At 44.2% G+C, this 27,705-nt stretch overlaps 1 protein-coding gene across 4 annotated transcripts in view; it reads right to left on the bottom strand.

The window, feature by feature from the left end:
* LOC115114349 (partitioning defective 3 homolog) overlaps positions 1 to 27,705 on the bottom strand; it is a 261,780-nt gene that overhangs the window by 50,401 nt on the left and 183,674 nt on the right. For 3 of the 4 annotated variants that reach the window (XM_029642505.2, XM_029642504.2, XM_029642502.2), the window contains 6 exons: positions 26,954 to 27,105; positions 26,156 to 26,200; positions 21,321 to 21,551; positions 20,885 to 21,119; positions 17,184 to 17,291; positions 11,258 to 11,506 (listed from right to left, as the gene is read on the bottom strand). In XM_029642505.2, coding sequence (XP_029498365.1) covers positions 11,258 to 11,506; positions 17,184 to 17,291; positions 20,885 to 21,119; positions 21,321 to 21,551; positions 26,156 to 26,200; positions 26,954 to 27,105 — 1,020 coding nt within the window. The remainder of the gene's footprint in view (positions 1 to 11,257; positions 11,507 to 17,183; positions 17,292 to 20,884; positions 21,120 to 21,320; positions 21,552 to 26,155; positions 26,201 to 26,953; positions 27,106 to 27,705) is intronic. The other variant, XM_029642503.2, reaches the window with a different exon arrangement.

Consider the following 27,705-nt stretch of genomic DNA (forward strand, 5'->3'; position numbering starts at 1 on the left):
TGTGTGTGTGATAAACAGGTGTAATCCTAATCCAGCATACAAACAGGCAGACAGATACAGTAAAGAGATTGGAGGCTTATCATATGCTAGTAGGGAAGGATAGGAGGCAAAGGCTGCATCCCGAATGGCAACCTATTCCCTATAAAGTGCTACTACAGGCCAAAAGTAGTGCACTATATAGGGCATAGGAAGCCATTTGCCACTAATATCACTTATTCAACCTATTGACATCCTCACCCACCTCATCCCACATCCAACTCACATTCATGCAACCCTCTTTTCAGTTTAAAACCTTTGTCAAAGCAGCTAAGAGCATCAAAAACGTTTTAGGAATGTTTTGTTACTTGACTGACTGGAATTCAGCTGTACACAACACCAACGACATAACCAATGAAGGCAAAGGGGACTAAAGCCAAAGGGGGCTAAGACAATGGCCATAGAGGCATAGAGGCACATTCAGGCAGGATTAGGGTTGACCAATTCAGATAACTTTCACAAAATGCCCAGTTTTTCTAGAAATCCCGGTTTGGAAGAACCCCGGAATCAGGGGTGGGGGGGAATACGGAGGAATACCTGAATCCTACTATTAGGAATTCTGGAAAACCTGGGAATTTTAGGCAAGTTAACTGCCTCCCCCAAACCAAAGCCCCATAGGCTGTTGCCAGGACCCCTGGATTAAGGAGAGAACAGGACAGTATGTCTTCCTTATAGATTAAGTAAGAGATGACTCCGTCACAGAGAGGAGCAGATGGGAGACGGTAGTTGATCGTTAAAATCTATAGACACATATTTAACCAACAGTAACATATTACATACTGGTTTATTGAATATTGAAGAAACACCCTGTAATAAACTGTTAGAAACGAGTCCGGTAATCCATCTACTATACTAAAGAATTACATATCTACAAAGCAGCTTGAGAAACACAGGCTCCATCCCAAAGGGCTCCATTCCAAAGGGCACCCTGTATAATGCACACATTTGACCAAATGGGCCTATGGTGCAAAAAATAGTGCATTATATAGGGAGTCATTTGGGACGTAGCCACTGCATCTAAAAAGCAGAAATGGAAATCTGTAAAGCAGATCAAGATATTAGCAAGAGGTCAAACACAGGATTAGGGTTTATCACATATACATATGTGGATGGAAAGGTGGATTAACTAACTGGTGCCAGTCTGATATATCTGGCCTGGTTTTTGTGTATGTTATTCAATCTGTTCTTTCAGAACAGCACTTCCTCTATCTTGCAGAGGCTTTTCTATCTCAACACATTATCATCTTACTATTTTAACCATTCTCCTTTCCTTGAAACCAATATTTTTTTGTGTCAAGATCGTATGTTGCTGAATCTGCCTTGCGTATGACTATGTTTATGTGTGTGTGTGGGAGTGTGTGTGATTCCTGCTGGGTATCTGAAAGCCCTCTGCCTGAATGGAGGGGGATTAGCCGTGTGTTTACTCACACTGAATGTGGGAATTAATTGCCCTCTGGTACATGCATACACACACACACACACACAATCCTGAGTGGGCCCACATTCAATTGCCTTTTCTATTCATCTGCAAACCAGTAGACCGAACAAGGTTGACGCGACCCCCTGTGGTGTGATGTCACTCACTGTAGCTCCAGAACCTCATTGTGTGTCCTAAATGGCACCTTATTTCCTATATAGTGCACTACTTTTAACCAGAGCCCTATATGGAATAGAGTGGCATTTGGGAAGTAGACTCAGAGACGCTGCTTGGCTAGCTGTTTCATATCTTCTTGTGCGTTTGTGATACGATGTGACCGATATGTTCCTTTGGAGCGGAGGGCTTTTTCTTACAGGCCTAAATGAATATAATGGAGCAGATTTAATAATAACAGCCTCAGAGCTGGGGAATCAAATCACATGAAATCCCACAGAGGGAGCATTCAACCCAGGTCTCTATTCTCCTAGAGGGGGATGAAACAATACAGATACAGGAGTTAATTCACTTGTTTTACCCTCCATCATGTGATGGAACACTGCATGTGTGCATTCACGATATATACACCAAGAAAAGAACACGCGTACTAATCTGAAACATGTTAAAAGGGTAAATCAGGGATTGGTACATCCATTTTTGGATTGGGGGTGTTTTTTGATCTCGTGGATGGTCTATTTCTCCAGCCCCATCACTCAGCTGTTTACTAAAAACGTGTCAGGATGACCACTTCGTTGTTTGAATCCCAGAATGGCCCTTTCAAGTGAATTCTCCCAATGCTCTGTAGTTCTCACTAAAGTAGTCTCTAGACTATAGATACACCTAGTCAGTATCAGGTAGAATGTCGCAACCCTGCCAGCCTGGGGAAAACAACCGGTGGTTACCAAGGTTACCCCATTGGCTCACAGCATAAACTTGACCTTTTCAAACGTTTTCTTGATGTATGCTTGCTTTAGTCAATTACAAAACTAAATTTAATTAAAGCACAACATGTATAAAGCTTCCTTTTAAACATTGCCTGCTCCCTAGCATTCTCAAACGTAACATTTTAGGGCTTCCCTTTAGGGCTTCCCATGCCCCTTTTCATGACGATGCTAGCAGCCACTTGTGTTCCCCAAGACCTACAACACAAACAAACCGACTATACTGTTACAAGTAGAGAGTGGAATTACATGTGGGGACACCACGTCCCCACATTTCTCACACCGAGCCACAGGGTTTATCTCGCAGGCTCTATTTCCATACATGGGAGCGTTGTGAACCGAAGGTCGACATTTTTTGTACAACACATCAGCTTTTTGTTATGTTTTGTTATTTTTGTAAAAAAATAAAATAAATAGCCTCTTTTACAATGGGGGTCAATGGGAAAGAATGTTGGTTTTCCCCAATTTGTGGGCGTAGAATCCCTTATTAATACGCGACGAATACCGACAGGGACTATAGTGATGGCCGACACCACTGTTGCCAAGTAGGCTAGAACAGAGCATGTAGTCCTCTGTGACATTCTATTAGCAGTCTATCTGGGGGCTTAGGAGTCACAGGATTATGACAAATGTTACCAGATGTCAAACGTTAACTCAAGACCTTGTGAAATATACACAGTAATTGTGGGAAAAGGTTACAGACGGAGAGGGCAAGTCGGACCAACCACAATATCCAGGAGAGGTTATGAAATTTGGCAGAGGACCATGATGGACTAGCCCACAGAGAGAGAGCGAGAGAGAGAGAGGGAGAGAGTATTCTTAACTTAAAGCTACGACACCACCAACGCAATAAACATAGAAACGCCCTTAAAAAAGACCAATTGCAGCACGATAAACCCAACTTCAACATAAATCATTTTCTTTCACTTGCTCTCTCCATAAATACTGTTACAAGGCTGCCCATATGAACCCAGCCGAGTTGCATTTTCACAGTGTAACACAGTACCAAAGCCTGTAAACTCCACAAAAAGCTCAATGCTGTTTCAACGATGTCGCAACCAGGGCTCTAAATTTAAAAGTTTCATTGGTAGCACTGGTGCTCCCAATTTAAAAGTTAGGAGCACCACATGACATTTAGGAGCGCCAGAAATGACGATTTATATTATGGATTGAGATACCGCCTACAGTGCATTCAGAAAGTATTCAAACATCTGGACTTGTTCCACATTTTGTTATGTTACAGTCTTATTCTAAAATGGATTAAATTAAAAATAATACATCTCAATCGACACACAATACCCCATATGGACAAAGCGAAAACAGGTTTTTGGAAATGTTTGCAAATGTATTAAAAATAAAAACAGAAAACCTTATTTACATAAGTATTCAGACCCTTTGCTATGAGATGGAAGCCACTCCTCAGTAAAGGCACATAACAGCCCACTTGGAGTTTGCCAAAAAAAATAACCTAAAGGACTCAGACCATGAGAAACAAGATTCTCTGGTCTGATGAAACCAAGATTGAACTCTTTGGCCTGAATGCCAAGTGTCACATCTGGAGGAAACCTGGCACCATCTCTACAGTGAAGCATGGTGGTGGGAGCATCATGCTGTGGGGATGTTTTTCAGAAGGAGGGACTGGGAGACCAGTCAGGATAGGGAAAGATGAATGGAGCAAAATCTAGAGAGATCCTTGATGAAAACCTGCTCCAGGGCGCTCAGGACCTCAGACTGGGGCGAAGGTTCACCTTCCAACAGGACAACGACCCTAAGCACACAGCCAAGACAACACAGGAGTGGCTTCAGGACAAGTCTCTCAATGTTCTTGAGTGGCCCAGTCAGAGCCCGGACTTGAAACCGATCGAACATCTCTGGTGAGACCTGAAAATAGTTGTGCAGCGATGCTCCCCATCCAACCTGACAGAGCTCGAGAGGATTTGCAGAAAAAAATTGGGAGAAATTCACCAAATACAAGTGTGCCAAGCTTGTAGCGTCATACCCAAGAAGACTCGAGGCTATAATCGCTGCCAAAGATGCTTCAGCAAAGTACTGAGTAAAGGGTCTGAATACTTATGTCTAAAAACCTGTTTTTGCGTTGTCATTATGGATGTAGATTTGATGAAGAAAGAAAACGATCTGTGAAAAAAAAGTCAAGGGGTTTGAATACTTTCCGAATGTACTGTATTATCGGGCCTATTATGAATTCTAGCTACTTTTGAAGTACATCTTGTGCCCTAGAAACAAATACGTAACACCGTGAAGACACTTGTTTATTATCAAAGCTAAAACGCTGACACAAATACCAGTCACATCAAAATCAAATCAAATGTTATTTGTCACATGCTTCGAAAAACAACAGGTGTAGACTAACAGTCAGATGCCTACTTACAGGCCATTCCTAACAACGCTGAGAAAAACAACAGGTGTAGACTAACAGTCAGATGCTTACTTACAGGCCATTCCTAACAACGCTGAGAAAAACAACAGGTGTAGACTAACAGTCAGATGCTTACTTACAGGCCATTCCTAACAACGCTGAGAAAAACAACAGGTGTAGACTAACAGTCAGATGCTTACTTACAGGCCATTCTCAACAACGCTGAGAAAAACAACAGGTGTAGACTAACAGTCAGATGCTTACTTACAGGCCATTCCCAACAACGCTGAGAAAAACAACAGGTGTAGACTAACAGTCAGATGCCTACTTACAGGCCATTCTCAACAACGCTGAGAAAAACAACAGGTGTAGACTAACAGTCAGATGCTTACTTACAGGCCATTCCCAACAACGCTGAGAAAAACAACAGGTGTAGACTAACAGTCAGATGCTTACTTACAGGCCATTCCCAACAACGCTGAGAAAAACAACAGGTGTAGACTAACAGTCAGATGCTTACTTACAGGCCATTCCCAACAACGCTGAGAAAAACAACAGGTGTAGACTAACAGTCAGATGCTTACTTACAGGCCATTCCCAATTCAACGCTGAGAAAAACAACAGGTGTAGACTAACAGTCAGATGCTTACTTACAGGCCATTCCCAACAACGCTGAGAAAAACAACAGGTGTAGACTAACAGTCAGATGCTTACTTACAGGCCATTCCCAACAACGCTGAGAAAAACAACAGGTGTAGACTAACAGTCAGATGTTTACTTACAGGCCATTCCTAACAACGCTGAGAAAAACAACAGGTGTAGACTAACAGTCAGATGCTTACTTACAGGCCATTCCCAACAACGCTGAGAAAAACAACAGGTGTAGACTAACAGTCAGATGCTTACTTACAGGCCATTCCCAACAACGCTGAGAAAAACAACAGGTGTAGACTAACAGTCAGATGCTTACTTACAGGCCATTCCCAACAACGCTGAGAAAAACAACAGGTGTAGACTAACAGTCAGATGCTTACTTACAGGCCATTCCCAACAACGCTGAGAAAAACAACAGGTGTAGACTAACAGTCAGATGCTTACTTACAGGCCATTCTCAACAACGCTGAGAAAAACAGAACATAACAGCACCAGGAATATATACACAATGAGTAACGATAACCTAGCTATATACACAGGGTACCAGTACCAAGTCATTTGTGGATTATTAGGATTTCTACATTGTGTAAAAGCACTACTTTCCAATTGCGATGCATTTACATTGACAATTGTACACGCTCTCTTTAAAAACGCAAGGTTTGTTAATGACATGCAAGATATCCGTCATGAATTCATCACTAGGATCATTGATCTCATGAACAAGAAATCCCCCTTTCTTTCTATGCCACCAAAATGTTTGGATACACTGGTCAAGTTACCAGGTTGTTAGCTAGCTAGCCAATGAGGTACTGTAACACGACTGAAGAAAGTGTAAACAAATGGTTAACGACGGGCAAGTCGTTTTAGAGCTGGGCGGAGGGAATGGTGCTGTCATTCCGCAGTATGATGAAGTTGACAGAAGTCAGTCATGGCTCTCAGGGTGGAGGAAATGGCTGACTTCTCCCCTGGGTTTCACGAAGCTTCTGGCAGACTCATTTTACGCTGCACAGTTAAATTGACATTTCTGATGGGCCGTAGTTTTTGAAAGCGAAGGCAATTAGAAAATGAATTCCGCTGTATATTTATGCAGCTGCAGGTTTGTTTTCCTTCTCAGTCAAGCGGCCAAAAGGGCGCTGGGAGATTTTATAGCTCTGAGAGGAATTAAAAATAATATTCTGTCTCTCTCATTTTGAGACAGACTCGGGCAGTTCAGACAGCACATCTCCCCCCTTGGTAGAGCAAGGTATGATAATAATAACACATACCGTAAATACTATAGGGCCATGGACATGAGTCGGTCACATACTGCGGGTCATATCAATTACTTCATCTCTTTTATGACATTAGCCCTGAACTATATAGTAGAAGTTATACTTGCGGCATAGAGATATGGTCAAAGGTAGTGCACTACTTAGGGAATAGGGTGTCATTTGGGATGAAGCAAGGATAAAGTCGTTCGCATGCTTTCCAGCCGAAACCGTTCGGTAGTGTGTGGAAACCCCTTCGGATTGGTGGATTTGGTTATGTCAGCCACACCGGTTGCTGACAGGTCTATAAAATCGGGCACACGGCTATGCAATATCCACAGACACACGTTGGTAGTAGAATGGCCCGTACTGAAGAGCTCAGATATTTTCAACGTGGCACCATCATAGGATGCCACCTTCCCAACAAGTCAGTTCGTCAAATGTCTGCCCTGCTAGAGCTGTCCCGGTCAACTGTAAGTGCTGTTATTGTGAAGTGGAAACTTCTAAAAGCAACATTGGCTCAGGAGCGAAGTGGTAGGCCACACAACCTGACGGAACATGACTGCCGAGGGCTGAAGCGCATACTACAGAGTTCCAAACTGCCTCTGGAAGCAACGTCAGCACAATAATGGTTTGTTGATGAATCACGCTTCACCACCTGGTAGTCCAACGGAAGAATTTGGGTTTGGCGGATGGCAGGCGATCGCTACCTGCCTGAATGCATAGTGCCAACTGTAAAGTTTGGTGGAGGAGGAATAACGTTCTGGGGCTGTTTTTCAGGGTGCGGGCTAGGCTCCCTGAGTGAAGGTAACTCTTAATTAACGCTACAGCATACAATGACATTCTTGATGATTCTATGCTTCGACTTTGTGGCAACAGTTTGGGGAAGGCCCTTTCCTGTTTCAGCATGACAATGACCCAATGCACAAAGTGAGGTCCATACAGAAATGGTTTGTCAAGATCGGTGTGGAAAAACTTGACTGGCCTGCACACAGCCCTCATCTCAACCCCATCGAACACCTTTTGGGATGAATTGGAACGCGAACTGCGTTCCAGGCCTGATAGCCAAACATCAGTGTCCAACCTCACTAATGCTCTTGTGGCTGAATGGAAGCAAGTCCCTGCAGCAATGTTCCAACATTGAGTGGAAATCAACTCCTTCTTAATGCCCATGATCTTGGAATGAGATGTTCAATGAGCACATGTTCACATACTTTTGGCCATGTAGTGTATTATGCCGACTGTGTGACATTTTTGTTCGTTTTGGACATGGATTTTTTTGGCTGTTTGGGCACATACATATTTTTCTGGAGGCAAGCCGAAGTCTATGCCCCTTCGTCGATGATTGGTCAATAGTAGGGATTCTTTAATAAAGTGTATCATTCAATGAGAGACTACTTGTTTTCATGCACATGTATTTATTGAGAAATATTGGTCCAAACATCTAAGATGTAAAATTGAAACTAAGATCCTCTTGGCAAAAACGTCAAAATGAGTGACAGACTTCTTGAGTTATTTCGGACTATTTTGAGGAAGTGTATATTGGCTACGGCGTCTCAAAACAGACAAACGGTACTATTGACACTTTCCTTTTTTTCATTTTCAAGCGAAGGTCTTTTAAGGGAGTATACGAGCACACTTGCTCAGTTAGCCTCCAGCCGAACTGAAGCATGCTGACGCCTTCAGGCTTACCAAAGACGATTCTGCCTGTGCACAAGCTACCAGGGCATGTATGATCTCCTTTCCCCGGCAGAACTCTTTCTTTCTCCCTTTCAGCTTCCTGTTCTGTGTATAATGTCCACAGCAGCAAAGCTCTTATATCAGTCCTTACTGCCATACAGGACCTTAATGACAAACATTCCTGCTACTTGACTTGGGAAAAGCTACAGGGCTCCCACCTCTCCCTCCTATGGTGGGCTGTTAATAAAACTCCCTGCTCTGTGTAGAAGTCCTGAAGGAAACACACTTCCTGGTTTTCTCCAGTTAGTATAACAACCTCCCCCGAGGTGTATTTTCTTATAGTTTGAGGTCTACGCAAAAAAACCTAACATCTTAGATGTGTTTATTGTTACATGTACCAATTTTCAACAGAAAGTTACTGACACAAACGCTTGTTTAAATCTTAAGTAAATGTTGCCCAGTATTGAGTAACAGATATATAAACACGAATTCTATCGCACCAGTTCTGCTTGACATGTGCAGTGCAGTGTAGTGTACAGTAATCAAGTTGAACTGACGACATATAAATCCCTATAAAGAAACAGGAAACTAGTCCAACTTATACATCTTCAACTTGCAATAAAAAAATATTTTGCAATCAAATCAAATACTCTACTTCTAAAAATTCCCATGGTGTAATACACTTTGTGCCTCTACTTCGCAGTGGCATTATTTCCAAACGCTTTCCAAGGGAATAATGATTTTCAGAAATCAAATAAAAATCTGCGTTCAAAATGGCACCCTATTCACTAGATACTGCACTACTTCTGATCAGGGCTCTTGGTCAAAAGTAGTGCACTATATAGAGAATAGGGTGGCATTTGGGACGTGAACACATTTCTAATAAAGTTGTAGGTTTGTGATGATACATCTGCTTATGATGAATGTCTTCAGGGGGCAGGGGCAAGTCTTTCACAAACCTCATCTCCCCCCAAGAGATGCACAGCGCAACAAAACAATGTCCGCTCTAACTTGAAAAAAACAATACCATTACCACCTGTGACCCGACATAATGCTGAAGTAGCACCGAAGAGCCAAACACAAGCAAAGATTAAACAGATTGCGCCAGTGGTTCTGATGCAACGGGGTCATGAACACGCACAATGTCCCAGACTATGTTTATTGAACGAGTGCTCCGTGGTATTGCTAGTCTCTTAACAGCCGCAGTGCATGGGAATGCTATTCATTCCTTCTTCACACATCCCCTCTCTAGAACTATATCCAAACCTTTACACTGCGGCAGCACAATGAATTATACATCAATACTACATACAGTATTAATACATCTACACACATCTGAGTAGAGGGATGTGAAATAACACCCAGGATAACTGTATTCACTCTGGCTAGGGAAATCATCCCAGGTTATTCATCTGTACTGTGCTCCAGGCCATACAGTTCTACAGTGGAATACTGAGGCTTCGGCTCAAATGGCACCGGGCCTCATAGGGATCTGGTCAAAAGTAGTGCACTATATAGGGAATAGGGTGCCATTTGCTGTAGATAGAGGGCCTACGGGCTTATGGTTTCTCGTCACAGCCTGTAGTGTGATGTAAAGTACTGTCACTGCCGTGGCCCCTGTGTTCACTATGGCATCACAGGGACACTGACTATGAATGAATAACATCGTAGGAATAAAGATTTGATGTATTTCATGTATGACCATTGCTGCGAAACCAATTTCCTCAGGGACAATACAGTTGAAAGTTGAAGTCAGTCTTGGGAATGGTGTGAGATGATTGACAGACAGCCAATCCCAAAGGAAAGTGAACAGTCAGCCTGAGGATATGTTTCTTTATGTTTGCATCTCAAATTACACCTTTATCCCTCTTAAGTGCACTACTTTTGACTAGGGCCCAAGTAGTTCCTATTCCCTATAAATGCCGAAGCAATCTATGTAGGAAATAGGGTGGCATTTGGGACGCATACTATGACATGAACATGTAAGAGACGGGGGAAGTAGATCAGGAGAGCATAAGAGAAAATGTAGAAATGCTGCCTTCCTTACCCCCCCAGGAGCAAGGTAATCACCAGTGAGTCCCAGTCAGTAGAGTGGTGACATTTAACTGCCTGCACTTGTTTTCCTGGGGTGAGATTTGATGGCTGGACTAAGACACAAGTCAGAGTATATCAGCCTCCTATACTGTAGCTACTCAGTGCTAGGATATAGAATACTTATAGATGAAAGTGAGTGACGCAGCGTAAAAATGTGGAGGTACTGTATGCGCAACGGTGTTTCTCCTAGCATTACTCAGGCACGGCGAGACGCTATTCTCTCAGGAATGAGTTCTTCAACACCTCAGGGGCTTGAAGCTGGAATCCATAATGGTGAAACAGCCACGTCCGTTTGCGATATTACAACACCAAAGAAGTTACTGCAAACCATGACCACTGTTTTCCCCCTTGGCAATCACTGCAGGCGTGATAGCAGAGCACAATATGTACTGACTTTAAAAAAAAAAAACATTTTGTGAGACACTTCTCATCTCGGCAACAAAAACAACAGTGGTTGGGCTGCCAGTGGCGCCGTGCCCCATTCTGCAGATTCCATCTTTACATGATGGTCTGTCTATAACACAAGTATAAAACCAAACTGCCATGCAGAAGTGCTACTTAATAGTGCTTGATATTACTACCACTCTTCATTTCATCAGACCTGGGTTCAAATAGTATTTTAAATCATTTCAAATACTTTACCCGAGCTTGCCTGGGTTAATGGACCAATATAATAGTCTCACAATGCCAACCTCTGCCCGATCTGGCACTCCTGGCAGGCTAGAGACAATGGCCAAAGTATTTGAACGATTTGAAATAGTATTTGAACTCAGATCTGCTCCTCATAGCGTGGGATAGACCCTCGAGCCCCTACCTGTCGGCGGAGGGAGGGCGTCCATTTGCATTGCGGGTTTTGCCGACTTGTGTGTACAGGGAGGAATCTTGATGGTGGTTGTCTCGGGGGCTCTGGGGCCGGCTGTGCCCGCTGTCCAGGGACGTGTCCAGGGGCCCGATGCCTGCGTAGGGGTGCTCCTCGTCTCGGCTCAGGTTGACATCTAGGATCTCAGCGTAGTCCCTCTCCCGTGCCTGGCGCTCCCGCAGCTCCCGGGTCTTAGCCTGGATCCTGGAGGAAAAGAATGTTTCATCATTGATTCCTCAAAAAGAAAACTGTGAATGCGTCCCCAATGGCAGCATACAGTACCCACGGAAAGTATTCAGACCCCTTGATTTTCCCCCCTCATTTTGTTACGTTACAGACTTATTCTAAAATGAATAAAAACATAAAGAATCCTAAGCAATCTGCACACAATACCTCATAATGACAAAGCAAAAACCAAAATTTTTGCAAATGTATTCAAAATAATAAACAGAAATACCTTATTTACTTAAGCATTCAGACCCTTTGCTATGAGACTCAAAATTGAACTCCGATGCATCCTGTTTCCACTGATCATCGTTGAGATGTTTCTACAACTTGATTAGAGTCCACCTGTGGTAAATTCAATTGATTGGACATGATTTGGAAAGGCACACACCTTTCTATAAAAGGTCCCACAGTTGACAGTGCACGTCAGAGCAAAAACCAAGTCATGAGGTCAACAGAATTGTCAGTAGAGCTCCGAGACAGGATTGTGTCGAGGCACTTCCTAGAGCTGTCCGCCCGGCCAAACTGAGCAATTTGGGGAGAAGGGCCTTGGTCAGGAAAGTAATCAAGAACCTAATGGTCACTCTGACAGAGCTCCAGAGTTCCTCTGTGGAGATGGGAGAAACTTCTAGAAGGACAACCATCTCTGCAGCACTCCACCAATCAGGCCTTGGTGGTAGATTGGCCAGACGGAAGCCACTCCTCAGTTAAAAAGGCACATGACAACCCGCTTGGAGTTTGCCAAAAGGCACCTAAAGACTCTTAGACCATGAGAAACAAGATTCCCTGGTCTGATGAAACCAAGATATTGAACTCTTTGGTCTGAATGCCAAGTGTCACGTCTGGAGGAAACCCGGCACCATCCCTACGGTGAAGCATGGTGGTGGCAGCATCATGCTGTGGGGCTGTTTTTCAGAAGCAGGGACTGGGAGACTAGTCAGGATCGAGGCAAAGATGAACAAAGCAAAGACTAGAGAGAGATCCTTGATGAAAACCTGCTCAGACTGGGGCGAAGGATCACCTTCCAACAGGACAATGACCCTAAGCACACAGCCAAGACAATGCAAGAGAGGCTTCGGGACAAGTCTCAATGTCCTTGAGTGGCCCAGCCAGAGCCCAGACTTGAACCCGATCGACCAAATCTGGAGAGACCTGAAAATAGCTGTGCAGCAACGAGCTTGAGAGGATCTGCAGAGATGAATGGGAGAAAATCCCCAAATACAAGTGTGCCAAGATTATAGCGTCATACCCAAGAAGAACTGATGCTGTAATCGCTGCCAAGGGTGCTTCAACAAAGTACTGAGTGAAGTGTCTGAATACTTATGTAAATGTGTAATTTCCATTTTTTATTTGTATCAAAATTCTATAAACCTATTTTTGTTTTGTCATTATGGAATGTTATGTGTCGATTGATGAGGGGAAAAAAAACAATGTAATCAATTTCAGAATAAACCTGTAACGTTACAAAATGCGGAAGAAGTCAAGGGGTCTGAATACTTTATATATTCTTCACCCTAGTCCAGAGCCCTATACAGGGAATAGAGTGCCATTTGAGATGCAAACCCTATGTTCACAGGCAGCTGCTGCTCCCCTCTCTAGAACACTTAAGATGTCTTTTAATAAACCCTCTTCTAGTGGAAAGCTTCCACGACTGCAATGAAGTACTTAGACAATCTGTGGAGGTTTAGGAGTAGGGTACCCTGGGAAAAGGTGCAGAGGCAGAAACTTCTACCTAATCAATGTCTGATCTATAATGGCAGAGTTCCTTTCCCAAGGACCAGTTGAGAGTTACAATTCCTCCGGCAAAACACATATTGATTGGTCAAGGCCAGAGGCCAGAGAAAATCTACCTCTGATTGACTGAGTGGATGAATTTACTCAGGTGAGGGTCAGGGACCAGGGCCTGCATTTCACAGATAGACAGAAAAACCTAATTGTTTTGTGCGGTCCAAACGGCACCCTATTCCCTATATAGTACACGTGGCCTGGTCAAATGTAGCACACTATATAAGGAATATAGTATCATTTGGGACAGAGACAAAAGGCAAGCATCTGTCTGGTGAATCAACTGTCTGGAATATAAAGTGATCAGATTTTATGTCACAGGATTACGTGTCGCTTATCCCACAGGACCTTCCATCTGAGTTTCCTTTCTTTCACCATGTTTTATCATTATTGTGTAGCTGTCAGTTGCCACCAAGGGACATTATCATTACACAGTGGACACAATGGCACATTGTTATGTGTGGAAGCTGAGGAAAGGCCACTCATCATCCCTGGTTCTGATGCCCCCCCCCCCCCCCCTATACTCTATGCCAAGTACAGATGTTTCCATCTCTCATCAGGGCCAATCATTAAGACCTCGGAGGGTTTCCTCACAGAAACATGTCAGGGCTGAGACCATTGTTTGGTCCAATGGTTGATCTAGCCCTTCTTCCTGGCTGGCCCTCAGGCTTATGACCCGCGTTGGCACTTGGCCTCATCTAGATAGAATATCTCATTGAAGGGTGTTGAGAATATTCCGCATTTTTGTGGTAGTAAGTAAACGGAGGTGGCATTTAAGGAGGCTCTGCTGTAGCAGTGCTATTTGTTTAGAAGACGTAGGTATTGACATTGTACCGGCTTTCATGTCAAGGCAGCTGCTTTTGTAAGGATCCAATTCACAGTCGGTCGCTCGAACTAGCCTGCGTCGGAAATAGCATTGGTCGACCCCTCCACCTCCTCTCAATGGAAAGGCTGCTGAGCCAAACAAAGCGAGGGAGCAGATTGCTATGTCTGCTCTTATCTTATCAGCAGCACCGTGCTTTACCATCAGTAGCCTACTTAAACACCCCCAACACAAACCTGGGGGTTTTTCCCACGGTTTAAAGCTAGGTCTCTCAAGGACCCGTTTCCTTCTGGTAATATAGATATTCGCTGAGTCTACAAACAAGCTTTAGCTGGTGTCGGCACTCAGGGCAGGCTGCAGTGCTACCATCTTATAAGAGGCATATGTTTCCATTAAGAAAATCCTCAACATATTCAAGAGATGGTTCAGTCTACTCAACTCGGCGACGGCCTGGAATCTGCGATGTCTTTTCAATCTCATCAGGGAAATATTATTGCCTTTTCGGATAAATATTTTCACCTATAATGACTTTATTTCATTTCACACTTAAATGGGAAACCTGTTTCCTTGACGTATTATTTCATTATGTGGCTTAATGCACATTTCTTGGGGCATATGTAGATTTCCCAGCTGAGTGCTAGATGAGGAAATGCTGTCCGTCCTCCCTTCTCTTTCCCTCGTTCCCGGCAGTAAAGAGGCCCAGAGAGAAGCGAGGGGATGATAATTGCAAGTTGAAAGGCTGATAATTGGCAAAACTGTAATTATGTGCTCGGTGAGGTACTCCCTCCATGCAGTTAAAATGACTACCTTAGCTGTTCACCAGGTAATGGTTTGTAGAGAGAGAGAGAGAGAGGGAGGGTGTGTAGGTAGTTAGCACACTGGGAATACAAGGGTTTCATCAGGACAAAGAATGAAGCAGCATGACTGATTGGGTGGCAGGGAGCCTAGTGTTTAGAGGCATGTAGCCTAGTGGTTAGAGGCATGTAGCCTAGTGGTTAGAGGCATGTAGCCTAGTGGTTAGAGGCATGTAGCCTAGTGGTTAGAGGCATGTAGCCTAGTGGTTAGAGCGTTGGGCCAGTAACCGAAAGGTTGCAGGATCGAATCCCCGAGCTGACAAGGTAAAAATCTGTCGTTCTGCCCCTGAACAAGGTAGTTCCCCGGTAGGCCGTCATTATGAATAAGAATTTGATCTTAACTGACTTGCCTCGTTAAATAAAAAAAATGAATAAAGAGATATACCCATATGGACTGTACCTAGAAATCCATCTAGAGATTAGTAATGAATGTGATCAGAAATGTTCCATTGGTGTGCCTAATGCAGAGACCAATATAACACAGTAAGGGAGACATACCTTCGATATTGGCCAGATTGGCAGATGATGATCAAGTCAAGTCCGATTTATTTACACAAGTGGTTTGATCATAATCCTTTTTGGTAGTCTCACTTCTCAGTCCTTCATGCCAAGATCAATAGCATAAGTATAGTATTGACTTATGATCTACATAACAAGTGCATGCATTCCCCTTATTCCTTTCTGAATCCACAATTTGCGACACTTATTAGCCGAGAGCCCGAAGCAGAGAGAACCATATTGTTGATGGCGTGATTTCATAATGACAGTTCCTTTGATTTGGTCTCCATGTCCAAGTGATTGGCTGTGCATCACAGTAAGGGACAGCGCGGTAATGACAGCGTGGTAATGACATGGTACGTAGAAATCGAAGTGTGCCGTGATGAATGTTATGATTGCTACCCCGCAGTCAGGGCTCGAGATATCTGGGCTTGAAAAGAAGCTCTCATGTTGTCACAGATTGCCCCCAAACCTTTCACTCCTCCTTCAATAGAGGGTAAATCAAAGGAAACACTCAGTGCTTCAGTCGGGTGGTGTAAATCAAGCGCCAACCAAACACACCCTCTCTCTATTCTTTGTCCCGCGTCCCAAATGGCACCACATTCCCTATAGAGTGCACTGCTTTTGACCAGGCCCCACTATTTAGGGAATGGGGTGCCATTTGGGACGCAAACCCCTGCCTCTAGTCTGTGTGTGGATGTAGCTATTAGTTGACCTGTGGGATCACAGAAAAGGACGAGGGTCATTGCCAGGGCAAGCAGAGCAGGCTCTGTCAGCGAGGTGTCCTAAATAACGCAGACTTCTGACATTCCTACAGCTCTGGGTGGAAACAGAAGACATTGGTCGTGTTCCTCTGCTCAGACTTTTCACACATCAACCAATGGTTGTGTTCCACGTGAGAGACTGTGCCGTTGGGCAGCAGATTTCTATAGCATTTGATGTGGTAAGCTGACACCCAAAATATCTATCCAAGCGTTGTAAGACCGGGCATGGGTCAGCCACGTCTGAGCATGGGGACCGCAACCTGTGTGACTGACAAGCTAGCCTTAGCTTCAGTTTTGTTTTGCATCAATGGTACATTACAGTGATAGCAGTGTCTCGCGCAATATCCTATTAGCATGATTCACGGTAAGGAGATAATAGCGAAGCACTGCAAGAACAACAGTTTTGCTTTTGAGGAATCCTTGGAGCGGAAACAGCACAGTCATACAGGAACCTTTCAAAAATAGGTGAGATCACAATTTTCCGTTGCATATTGTCAAACCAGTTACTACTCAAATTTGTTTTGCGTATGTAACTTTCATAATGTGAATAATTGCCCTCAAAACCACTGTCTGAACTGTCTAGGAACGATGAGATACAAATTCTAATATTGTGAAAAATAAGACTTGAATGCCATTACGGAGTCCCGAAAACACAAGCAGAGGAATGAATTAAACATAGTGTTGTAGTGTGTATATGTATATATGTGTGTGTGTGTGTGTGTGGTAATAGCTTTGGCATTTACAGTCTGGTGCCCAAATTACTGTCACATCCCCCACCTGCCACCCCCTTCATTCGGCAGTGTGTAGCTCGTAGCCTGGGGTTGGCACCAATGCCTTTCAGCACATACACACTAGTGTGTGTGGGGTCAAATCCCAGTCCCAGAGCAACACTGTGTGAGTGTCTCTCTGTAGACAGACACACAGACACTCACCTCTCCTGTTCTAGTTTCATCCTCAGTGTCTCTTCTTCTGAGGCCTGCAGCTCCTCCAGCCTCCCTTTGCGCTCTAGTTTCTCTCCGTCCTTGCGGTGTTTTCCAAACCTGAAACATTGGGGCAGCAGACAAAGAGTGCACCCTGGTTAAAAGCAGCATACTATAAAGGGAACAGGGTGCAATTTGACAGACCCCAAAAAATCGTATAAATTACTAATGGCGATCAACTCTGTCATTCTCTCCAACTCCCTTCTAACAAACATGCCATCTAATATTTTGCTTTAAAAATTGTACTTGACTGAGTTTGCCTGTGATCAGGTCTGAAGTTGACAGGAGACAAGATCATATTACCATAGCCCATCAAAGTAATTATATTCATGGGAAGGGAAATAGTACTAAACCAAATGGGAACTACTTGAAATTATATTTCAGCTTGATTGACTCCACATAAAAAGGCACCCTGTTGATTAAATTACTTTGCAGACCTTATTTATATGATGGACCTAGGCTTATTCAGAGGGAAATTGGCCTGCAGAGAGTTGAGTTTAATCAGCTATAAGAAAAACCAAGAACTTCTCAGCACACACAGAGAGATAGAGAGATATAGAGAACAAACTAAAGGAGCAAGAGAGAGTGAGTGACCGAGAGAGATAACGAAAGGAGAAAGGGAGAGAGATAACGAAAGGAGAGAGAGGGTGCGAGAGAGATAACGAAAGGAGAAAGGGAGAGAGATAACGAAAGGAGAGAGAGGGTGCGAGAGAGAGAGATAACAAAAGGAGAGAGAGTGAGAGAGAGAGAGGGGGGGGGGGGGGGGTGAGCGGGAAGACCATTAGTCCATTACCTGATAAATTGATCAACAAATGGCCTCAAATGTAGCATAAAGCCGTTGAAAGTGTTAATATGAAGTGCAGCCCTATCTATCACAGAGACAGCGGGTGACAGTTTCTCTTTCCACTCCGGTGACTTCCATTAAATCTCCTTAAAATCACCAGCCGCATCCCAAATGGCACCCTATTATATACAGTATATAGTGCACTACTTTGACCAGAGCCCCTATGGGCACTGGCCAACTGTAGTAAACTATATATAGGGAATAGGGAGCCATTTGAGACCCCCAGTCTCCTTCAGAAACACTGGCAGGAAGAACTAGTGAAACTTCCAGAGATCAGAACATTCATCATGACAGAGGGGAATTCAATATTCTGTGTACAGTTAAGCACAGAACCCTCCTATCCTCTTCCGACTTCTACACCACTTATAAGATGGGGATTTAACAAGAGGTTATTTTAGTTAAAGAAGCAAGCGACTGGGAAACTAACAAGTTCAAGGGCTCTGTTGACAACGCAACAAAAAGTGTTAAGTGAAAGTGTCATAAGAGAAAGACAAATATTTGAGGTGTTTATTTCCGAATCTCTTAGAACGTCCATGAGAAGATTCCATGATGTTTTGATATCAAATGCTAGGGATATGAGATGCACAGGACCAGTCATGTATTTCAAACTCATCTCAACAATTATGTGTAACCTTTATTTAACCAGGCAAGTCAGTTAAGAACTAATTCTTATTTACAAAGACGGCCTACACCGACCAAACCCGGACGACGCTGGGCCAGTTGTGCACCGCCCTATGGGACTCCCAATCACGGCCGGTTGTGATACAGCCTGGATTTGAACCAGGGTGTCCTGTAGTGACGCCTCTAGCACTGAGATGCAGTGCCTTAGACCGCTGTGACACTCGGGAGCCCCAGGTAAAGTGATACGGTCTGGCTTGACAGCGGCAGCACTGTCAAAATGTCATTACAAGTCTCACTGACTCTAGCATTCATTACCGATTAAGCACAGCTTCATGAAACCTTTCATAAGCTACAGCACTGGAGGGAAGGGAAAGGAGATACCTAGTCAGTTGTAAAACTGAATGCATTCAACTGAAATGTGTCTCCCGCATTTAACCCAACCCCTCTGAATCAGAGAGGTGCGGGGGGGGGGCTTCCTTAATCGGCAGCCACGTCATTGGAGCCTGGGGAGCAGCTGTTGTAGGGGTTAAGGGCAGAATGGCAGATTCTTGCCAGATTGGGGCAAAATTCTTCACTTTACCATACTGTACCATACTGTAGCAGTGAAAAAAAACAACCATACTGATGCTGTCACGTGTGTGTTTCTGGGCAGTGGCCATCTGGAGGATGCTGCCAAGTGAGCAGATTGGGTGTTGCTTTGAGTCCAAGTGGTGATCAGAGTAGGTGAGGGAGGCTGCTGTGGTCTAGATGGGGCTCTGATGGTAATGACCGGGCTTTGATTGGGCTGCAGTGTGTGTGTGTGTGTGTGTACACACGCGTGCGAGCCCAGTGAGATGAGAGGGTCTGGTCTAACTAGTGTCTCGGTTTGAGAGCAGCGAAACACTCCAACCAGACCTGGGTTCAAATACTATTAAAAATAATTTCAAACTACAGCAGTAGTTATATAGGATGAGCCATGACTAGAATACAGTATATACATATAAAGTGGGTAAAACAGTGTATAAACACTATTAAAGTGACCAGTGTTTAATGACTATATACATAGGGCAGCAGTCTCTAAGGTGCAGGGTAAAGTACCGGGTGGTAGCCGACTAGTAACAGTTCAGGGTAGGATACTGGGCGGAGGTCAGCTAGTGGGGATTATTTAACAGTCATTGCCTGGAGATAGAAGCTGTTCTCTATTCTCTTGGTCCCAACTTTGATGCACCTGTACTGTCTCCGCCTTCTACAAGGTAGCGGGGTGAACAAGCCGTGGCTCTGGTGGCTGAGGTCCTTGATGATCTTCCTGGCCTTCCTGTGACACCGGGTGTTGTAGATGTCCTGGAGGACAGGAAGTGTGCCCCCGGTGATGCGTTGGGCTGACCGTGCCACCCTCTGGAGAGCCCTGCGGTTTCGGACGGTGCAATTGCTGTACCAGGCGGTTGATACAGCCCGACAGGATGCTCTCAATGGTGCATCTGTAAAAGTTAGTGAGGGTCTTAGGTGCCAAGCCAAATATTTTCAGCCTCCTGAGGTTGAAAAGGCGCCGTTGTGACCATTTCAGGTTGTCAGTGATGTGCACTCCAAGGAACTGGAAGGCAATATTGAGCAGCGGTTTCACAATGCTTTCAGTCAATGAAAGAAAATGTTTAAGTCATTATCGAATGAAACCAAAAAAGGCAAAGTCGTGGGCTCTGAAGTGCGTACTGTATGTGTGTGTTTGCAAACAACCACTGATAGTGCTCATCTCAATAGGAGGAGCACACCTCCGTAATGATTTGATCCTGCAGTTCCCTGGGACTATCGCAGACAAACAATTCGAGCTTCCAGCAACCTTTAGGCCAAAGACACACACACACACCCCTTTAGGTCAAACATCTGATCTGCATGTCTGCCAGGAGATCCTTCTCCTTCCCACTGGATCTCATTATTCTACACTGTTAGAAATCAGTCAGCATTCTCCTTGACACAACCACTTCAGCACACTATTCCTTATTTGCTGTACTACCTTTACAAAAGCAGTGCACTATACAGGGAATAGGGTGCTGTTTGAGACAGAGCCTGTGTCAGAACCATTTAAGTAAATATGATGTTTGAATGTATCATTGGCATCCCAGACAGCTCAGATGAAAGGCATGACCCAAGGACCCACTGATAATGGTGGGTGAGACACTGGTAAAGGACGAGGGACAGTTTTTGTGTCTCCTACCTGAACATGTCGCCCAGTCCTTTCAGCATGCCTTTCTTAGCCCTGTTCTTGCTGTCCTTCTCTTTGTCCCGGTCTGGCTTCTTTTTGTCTTTCCCTCCTTTGTCCTTCTTCTTGTCTTCATTGGCGCGGTTGCCGTTGGCCAGAGGTCTCTCTGTGTTGGGCAGTGGGGTCAGATCTGCCACAGTGGACACAGAGTCGCGCCCGGACCGAGAGCTCTCCTCGGTGTCCTCCTCCACTAGAGAGGTGGAGACATGGAAAGAGATTTATACATGGGGTAATTATTAAGTCCTCAAATTCTGACCTTTATATGCAGGCATAACTTGAAATGCCGGGTAAATTCTTCAGGCAGAGATATCAACGAAAGATGTGCATTAACGTTTGCTCTATGGATCCAAAGTAGTTAGATCTGTCCAATAGAAGTCCTGCTTCGTCTTACATGTCTCCATGCCCTCGTCGTCCTCCTCGGTGGCTGCTGGCCTGTCGTAAGACTTGTCAATAGCGGCCCGGAAGCTCTCGTTACAGCCCCGCCCCCTGATTATGCGTGGGCGTGGCCTGTGGAAGGGCATGTCACCGTTGAGCGTCACCTCGGCAACGGCGGTCTGTAAACTCTCCAGAGAGCTGGACTTCTTGAGGCCAAGGGAGGGACCCACATCCCTGGTGGAAGACCCTACGAAGGAGCAACAGTATCCAAAGTTAGTTGATTGATAACACAGCTGTGAGTGAACTAAAGGAGCTTTTGTATTTGCAAATGCACTGTTTAACGAAAGCATTTTGTTATTTTACTTTACTGCCTGTGAGTTGAAATGAAAACTTGGATAGAGCTCATTTCCTACATTATGTGACACAACCAAAACAGGTTAAGTTGCATTTGGAAAAAGAAAATAAACTAAATTCTGATACTAGAAAGGCCAAAAAAAGTATTGTTTTGTTTTAGAGAGTAGGTATAAAGTACATATTTTTTCCATCACTCACAGGTTGAAGGGGTATTGTAGAGAAGGTAGAGCGGTATGGAGGTGAAGAGAGAGGATGCATCTGAAGTGACCAGGGCCCATATAAAAGTAGTGCACTATATAGGGAATAGGGTGCCATTTGGGATGCATGCAAAGAGAGGGATGGATTACCTCAGGGGAAAAGCCCAGCAGGCTCGCTCTCCCTCTAATCCCCAGGGTATACTGGAGCAGAGGTACCGGGTAAACAAGAGGCCCAGGGTACATCCCAAATGGCACCATATTCCCTATTTAGTGCACTACTTTTCACCCTATTCAGCATTTTCTGGGAAGCAGCTCACACTAATGTGGGTGGCCATGGATATGGTGGCTGCTTGCCTGGGAAGGAGTGGGAGTGAGGAGAAGTGGAGCGGAGAGGAGGAGGAGTGGAGCGGAGAAGGGTGAAACCTGAACAAGCAGGGCTGGTGACTATTCATGTTCATCAGTCCTTCCTGTCCTCTTAACGTTTCACTGAAGCGGCAGCTGATAGGCTTTCATTCATCAAAACCCATTCATTTGGTTTTAGCGTTCAGCCAGAGGCCCCACCGCACGCTTTCCAGTCACACCTCAGCGGTAGTCTTCAAAATTACACCAACTCAGACCTCTGACAGACGGCGGGAGTCAAGAACAGCAGGCAGTGGTTTATTTGAGAAAAGAGTTTTGGGCGTTTCAGAGAGTCAGACCTGGCAACCTCCAGCCTCCTACAGCTCTGCACTGGCATGTTTGTTTCAGATATTCCGCCCTGGCAACGGAGCCTTACGTAAATACATGGCTGTGGTTTCAGATAGCAACCTCCAGCTTCTCCGTTTCTGCACTAGGCATGGTTGTAGGTTTCAGACGGTCATACCTGGCAACCGAGCCTTCTACAGATCTGCACTGGCATGTTTGTATGTTTTAGACAGTCAGACCTGGCAACCCAGGTCCAACATATCTGTACTATCGATGCATGTTTGTACAGACTGCCACCCTATTCAAACAGGAAAAAAACCCGTGTCGTTACAGAGATCTGAGATGGTGCCTTAATATAACAAATACAGCGATCAATCACCCTGCAGTCGACTGGCAGGTCGAACAGGGAATACCCTGGAAGCGTCCTAAACAGCACCCTTTACCTTATATAAGGCCCATGGAGCTCTGGTCAAAAGTAGTGCACTATGTAGGGAATAGGGTTCCTTTTGGGACGCAGGCCATTTGTGGCTATAGGACCAACTGAAGCTGCACATATCGAGTGCCTTCAGAGAGTATTCATGCGCCTCGACTTACTTCCCAATTTATTGTGTTACAGTCTGAATTAAAAATGGATTAAATATATATTTTTTTCTCTCACACATCTACACTAATTACCTCATAATGACAAAGTGAAAACATGTTTAAAAATTGTTTGCAAATTTATTGAAAATGAAATACAAAAACATCAAATTTACATAAGTATTCACACCCCTGAGTCAATACATGTTAGAATCACCTTTGGCAGTGAGTCTTTCTGGTAAGTCTCGAAGAGCTTTCCACACCTGGATATTGCAACATTTGACGATTATTCTTTAAAAAATTATTCAAGCTCTGTCAAATGGTCTGGCCATATATGTTCAAGTAGATTTAAGTCAAAAATGGAACATTCACTGGTATTGGTAAGTAGTAACTCCAGTGATTTCACATTGTGTTTTAGGTTATTGTCCTGCTGAAAGGTGAATTAATCTGTCAAGTGTCTGGTTGAAAACTGACAGACAGATTTTCCTCTAGGATTTTGCCTGTGGTCAGTTCCATTCCACTTCTTTCTTTATCCTGAAAAACACCCCAGTCCTTAACGATTACAAGCATACACATAACATGATGGAGCCACCACTATGCTTGGAAATATGGAGAGTGGTAATCAGTAATGTATTGGATTAGCCCCAAACTTAAAACTTTGTATTCATGACAAAATGTTAATTGCTATGCCATTTTATTTTTCATTATTACTTTTAGTGCCTTGTTGCAAACAGGATGCATGTTTTGAAATATTTGTATTCTGTTTCCTTCTTTTCACTCTGTCATTTAGGCTAGTATTGTGGAGTAACTACAATATTGTTAATCCATCATCAGTTTTCTCCTATCACATCCATTAAACTCTAACTGTTTTAAAGTCACAATTGGCCTCATGGTGAAATCCCTGAGTGGTTTCCTTCCTCTCCAGCAACTGAGTAAGGAAGGATGCCTGTATCTTTGTAGTGACTGGGTGTATTGATACACCATCCAAAGTTAAATCATTAATAACTTCACCATGCTAAAATGGTTATTCAATGTCAGCTTTTTTTTACCCATCTACCAATAGGTACTGCATCTCAGTGCTAGAGGCGTCACTACAGACCCTGGTTCGATTCCAGGTTGAATCACAACCAACCGTGATTGGGAGTCCCATAGGGAGGCGCACAATTGGCCCAGCGTCATCCGGGTTAGGGTTTGGTCGGGGTAGGTTGTCATTGTAAATAAGAATTTGTTCTTAACAGACTTGCCTAGTTAAATAAATAAAAATTAATCGACAGATAATTGTATGTGTGGGGTACAGAGATGAGGTAAGTCATAAAAAAAAAATCATGTTAAACACTATTATTGCACACAGAGTCAATCCAATTTATTATGTGACTTGTTAAACTAATATTTACTCCTGAACTTATTTAGGCTTCCCATAACAAAGGGGTTGAATACTTATTGACTCAAGTCAAATGTAAAAAACATTGACATTGTGGGGTATTGTGTGTAGGCCAGTGACCCCCCCCAAAAAATCTACATTTAATAAAAACATTTATTCAGACTGTAACACAACAAAATGTGGAAAAAGTCAAAGAGTGTGAATACTTTCTGAAGGAGCTGCAGGCACATAACAGACTGGAAACTACTGAAGGAACTTACGTTGCTATTTGCCATTAGGGAGCCCTATATGCATTGCCCTCTCCTAAACTATTGAAGTCCTTGACAAACATGTGGCTACAGTCTGTGTCAACAAGGTCCTATAGCCAATCAGTGCAGAATAAGGCCCACTGGGCCAGGCTATCTAAGCTATTGTGTCCCATCACTTCCCTCTCCTAGGCTGTCACTGTCTCAGTCCCAAACGGCACCCTATTCCTTATATAGTGCACTGCTTTTGACCAGAACTCTTATGTTTCCAGGTCAAAAGTAGTGCACTAAATACTTGGGACGTTATTCCCTCTCCTAGGCTGTAACTGTCATCAGTTTCCCCAGGATCGGGGATTTGTTTTGGGCCTGCTAAATGGACCATGCCCCATTTAGGGAGTGGATGTATATATTAGAGAGGGAGAGTGTAGCACAGGGGAGAGAAAATAAACCCTGAAACACTAAAGATAATAGCCTGAAATCTATTAGCCTAGCTACAACAACAGAGTTATTATAGCAAAATTAAATAGGGAGTTTTTTTCCCCCCAAAGCTGGGAAAAACCTAAAACATCAATTAAATTGTAGGTGGGTGGTGATCATGTATTTTTCATAGGAACATACACCTAGTTGAGATATTTTGTGGATATCATTTTACAGAGAGGCTAATAAAGTACATATGTGGCCTCTTCTTTGCCAAGTCTTGAATTGGAGGTTAGAAACAACAGGTGTGCGTTCCAATTGGCACCCTGTCCCCTATATAAACACTACTTTTGACCATGGCCAACCTATGAGCCCTGGTCAAAATGAGTGCACTAAGGGAATAGGGTGCCATTTGGGACACCGCCTTGGTATCTCGTTAGTGACTGCTCAGACACCGTTTGGAGCCGACAACAATGTCCTAACAAGGGACATTAATGACATATTTAGTCTCATTTATGCACAGTAGTCTGACTGCGACACTACCTCTATTTTCTGTTGTTTCCCTTTCTTTCTCCTGCTTTCACTGTGCTTTTCGGCTAAATCCCATCCTTCAAAGGATCTGCTATTCAGAGGTGGCTGTGAAAACACACACGGCTGACAATGACGGATGACTTGCTGTCAGTTTGCAGCCCCAGCCAAGGACAGAGCGATTTTGCTTTCTCTCAATCTCTCCCGCCCGCTCTCCTCCCATTCCCTTCCACAGAACAATTAGCAGTGCTGCTGCATCTTAAGAAGAATCACTGCCTAGTCCATATTCACCAGCCCACAATTCCACTGCAATGACCTCAAACTGTCTTCATGTTCTATGTATTCTCATTGTGATTAGTGGATTCTACATTCTAAAGCAGGTCTGGAATCTCACAATGAAATGGGGGGGAGGGACTGCGGAATGGATGAGGTGTCCGTTCTCCCTCAGTGACGTGTCACTCCTTACCTGGTGTGTTCTCTTTGCGAGGGGTGAGGTTAATCTCGTCGGCTACTGTTAAAGGGGGGCAATAAACATGTCGGATCGGTTAGTGAGCACATTCCACATGCAAACATTCCAGCAACGTTATTGTACAGTCAGTACATCATCACATCTTTAGGCAATTTCAAGGGCAATCAGAAAACATGCGAGACGAGACAGACGGACAGGGAAATGGGGTGATTTAGGATAGCAATCAGAGCTATTGTGATATAAACACGTGCAGGACTACAGTAATTCAGTAGGGATAAGAAGCAGATTAGGTATCATCGGCTGAGTCCCAAATAGCGCCCAATTCTACTGTACTATTTTGACCAGGGCCCTATTGGGAGCTCCATTTGGGACGCAACCATAGTGTGGGTGAGAGGGAAGACTACTGTCAGCCAAAGCAATCAGAATGGTTTCATGCCACCTCAAGTGAGCTGAAACGTTGTTCTGAGGTGTGACAGGAGACACAGTACTTAAACCTGTTTGATGTCACACAAAAGACAGAATTGCATCACATTTCGATGACATACAGTAGAAGCCACAAATATTAGACTGTGCAACGCAAGTCTTATAGATGCAATTTACAAGCAGGGGGGTATGTATGTGCCTAATGTGGGGATTCCTAACAACTCACAGGGCCGGTTTCACAGACAGAGGGCTAGGCTTCATTCTGTGTCTGGTAAACCAGCCAATAGCGTCTTGCCATTGGTTCCAGGCAGGGCGGACCTAAAGGGAGTCAAATGAGAGGGAGGCAAGGGACCAGATGGTTTCCTTCAGTACCTAGATCCATGCTCTTGGACTTGCGTGTCTTGATGATTTCCAGCTGACTGGCATCTCCAAACTGCTTTGTCCGTTTCTCTGACATGCTCTGTCTGCCGAAACCCTCCCTCTGAAAGGCTCCGTCTGGGTCGGTGTCATCAGGGCTCAGGGTGCTACAGGAGAGGGAGTGATGGAGATGGAGACACACACAAAGACAGAAAAAGGAGTGGGTGGGAGAGGAAAGAGAGTGGGGAGGGAGGAAGACAGGAAAGAGAGACAAAGGGATGCGATTATTCCAGTGGTTCTAGTCACTGTCATTGTCAGTGAGCTTCAGTGGGTCATCAAATCAAGCCACACCTAGAATCTAGGCCATACTTGATAATCCACTGATTAAGGTAGAGACTGATTAGGGCTCGACCAGCTACAATCACCACACACACTCAGCCCAACCCACCCAAGCCCACTGACGAGAACTCAGGCTGGGCCTCAGCATCACGGACGTTGCAATGCAAATTGCAACCTATTCCCTATATTTAGTGCACAACTTTTGACCAGGGCCCATAGGGTAGTAGGGCACTATATAATGAATAGGGGGCAATTTGGGACGTATCCAGGGTTACAACGGCCCTACACGCCCAGTTAAGTATGCAGCAGGTGGGTGTGCCTGTGTGTCCTTTCAAAAAAACATATGGGACACATAGACCTTGTCCTTGTGTATCCGTCAGTGTAGAATTAAGCCATATATTTACCTTGTTTATGTGTCACTATTTGTA

The sequence above is a fragment of the Oncorhynchus nerka genome, linkage group LG9b (assembly GCF_034236695.1).
Source record: "Oncorhynchus nerka isolate Pitt River linkage group LG9b, Oner_Uvic_2.0, whole genome shotgun sequence".
NCBI lineage: Eukaryota > Metazoa > Chordata > Actinopteri > Salmoniformes > Salmonidae > Oncorhynchus > Oncorhynchus nerka.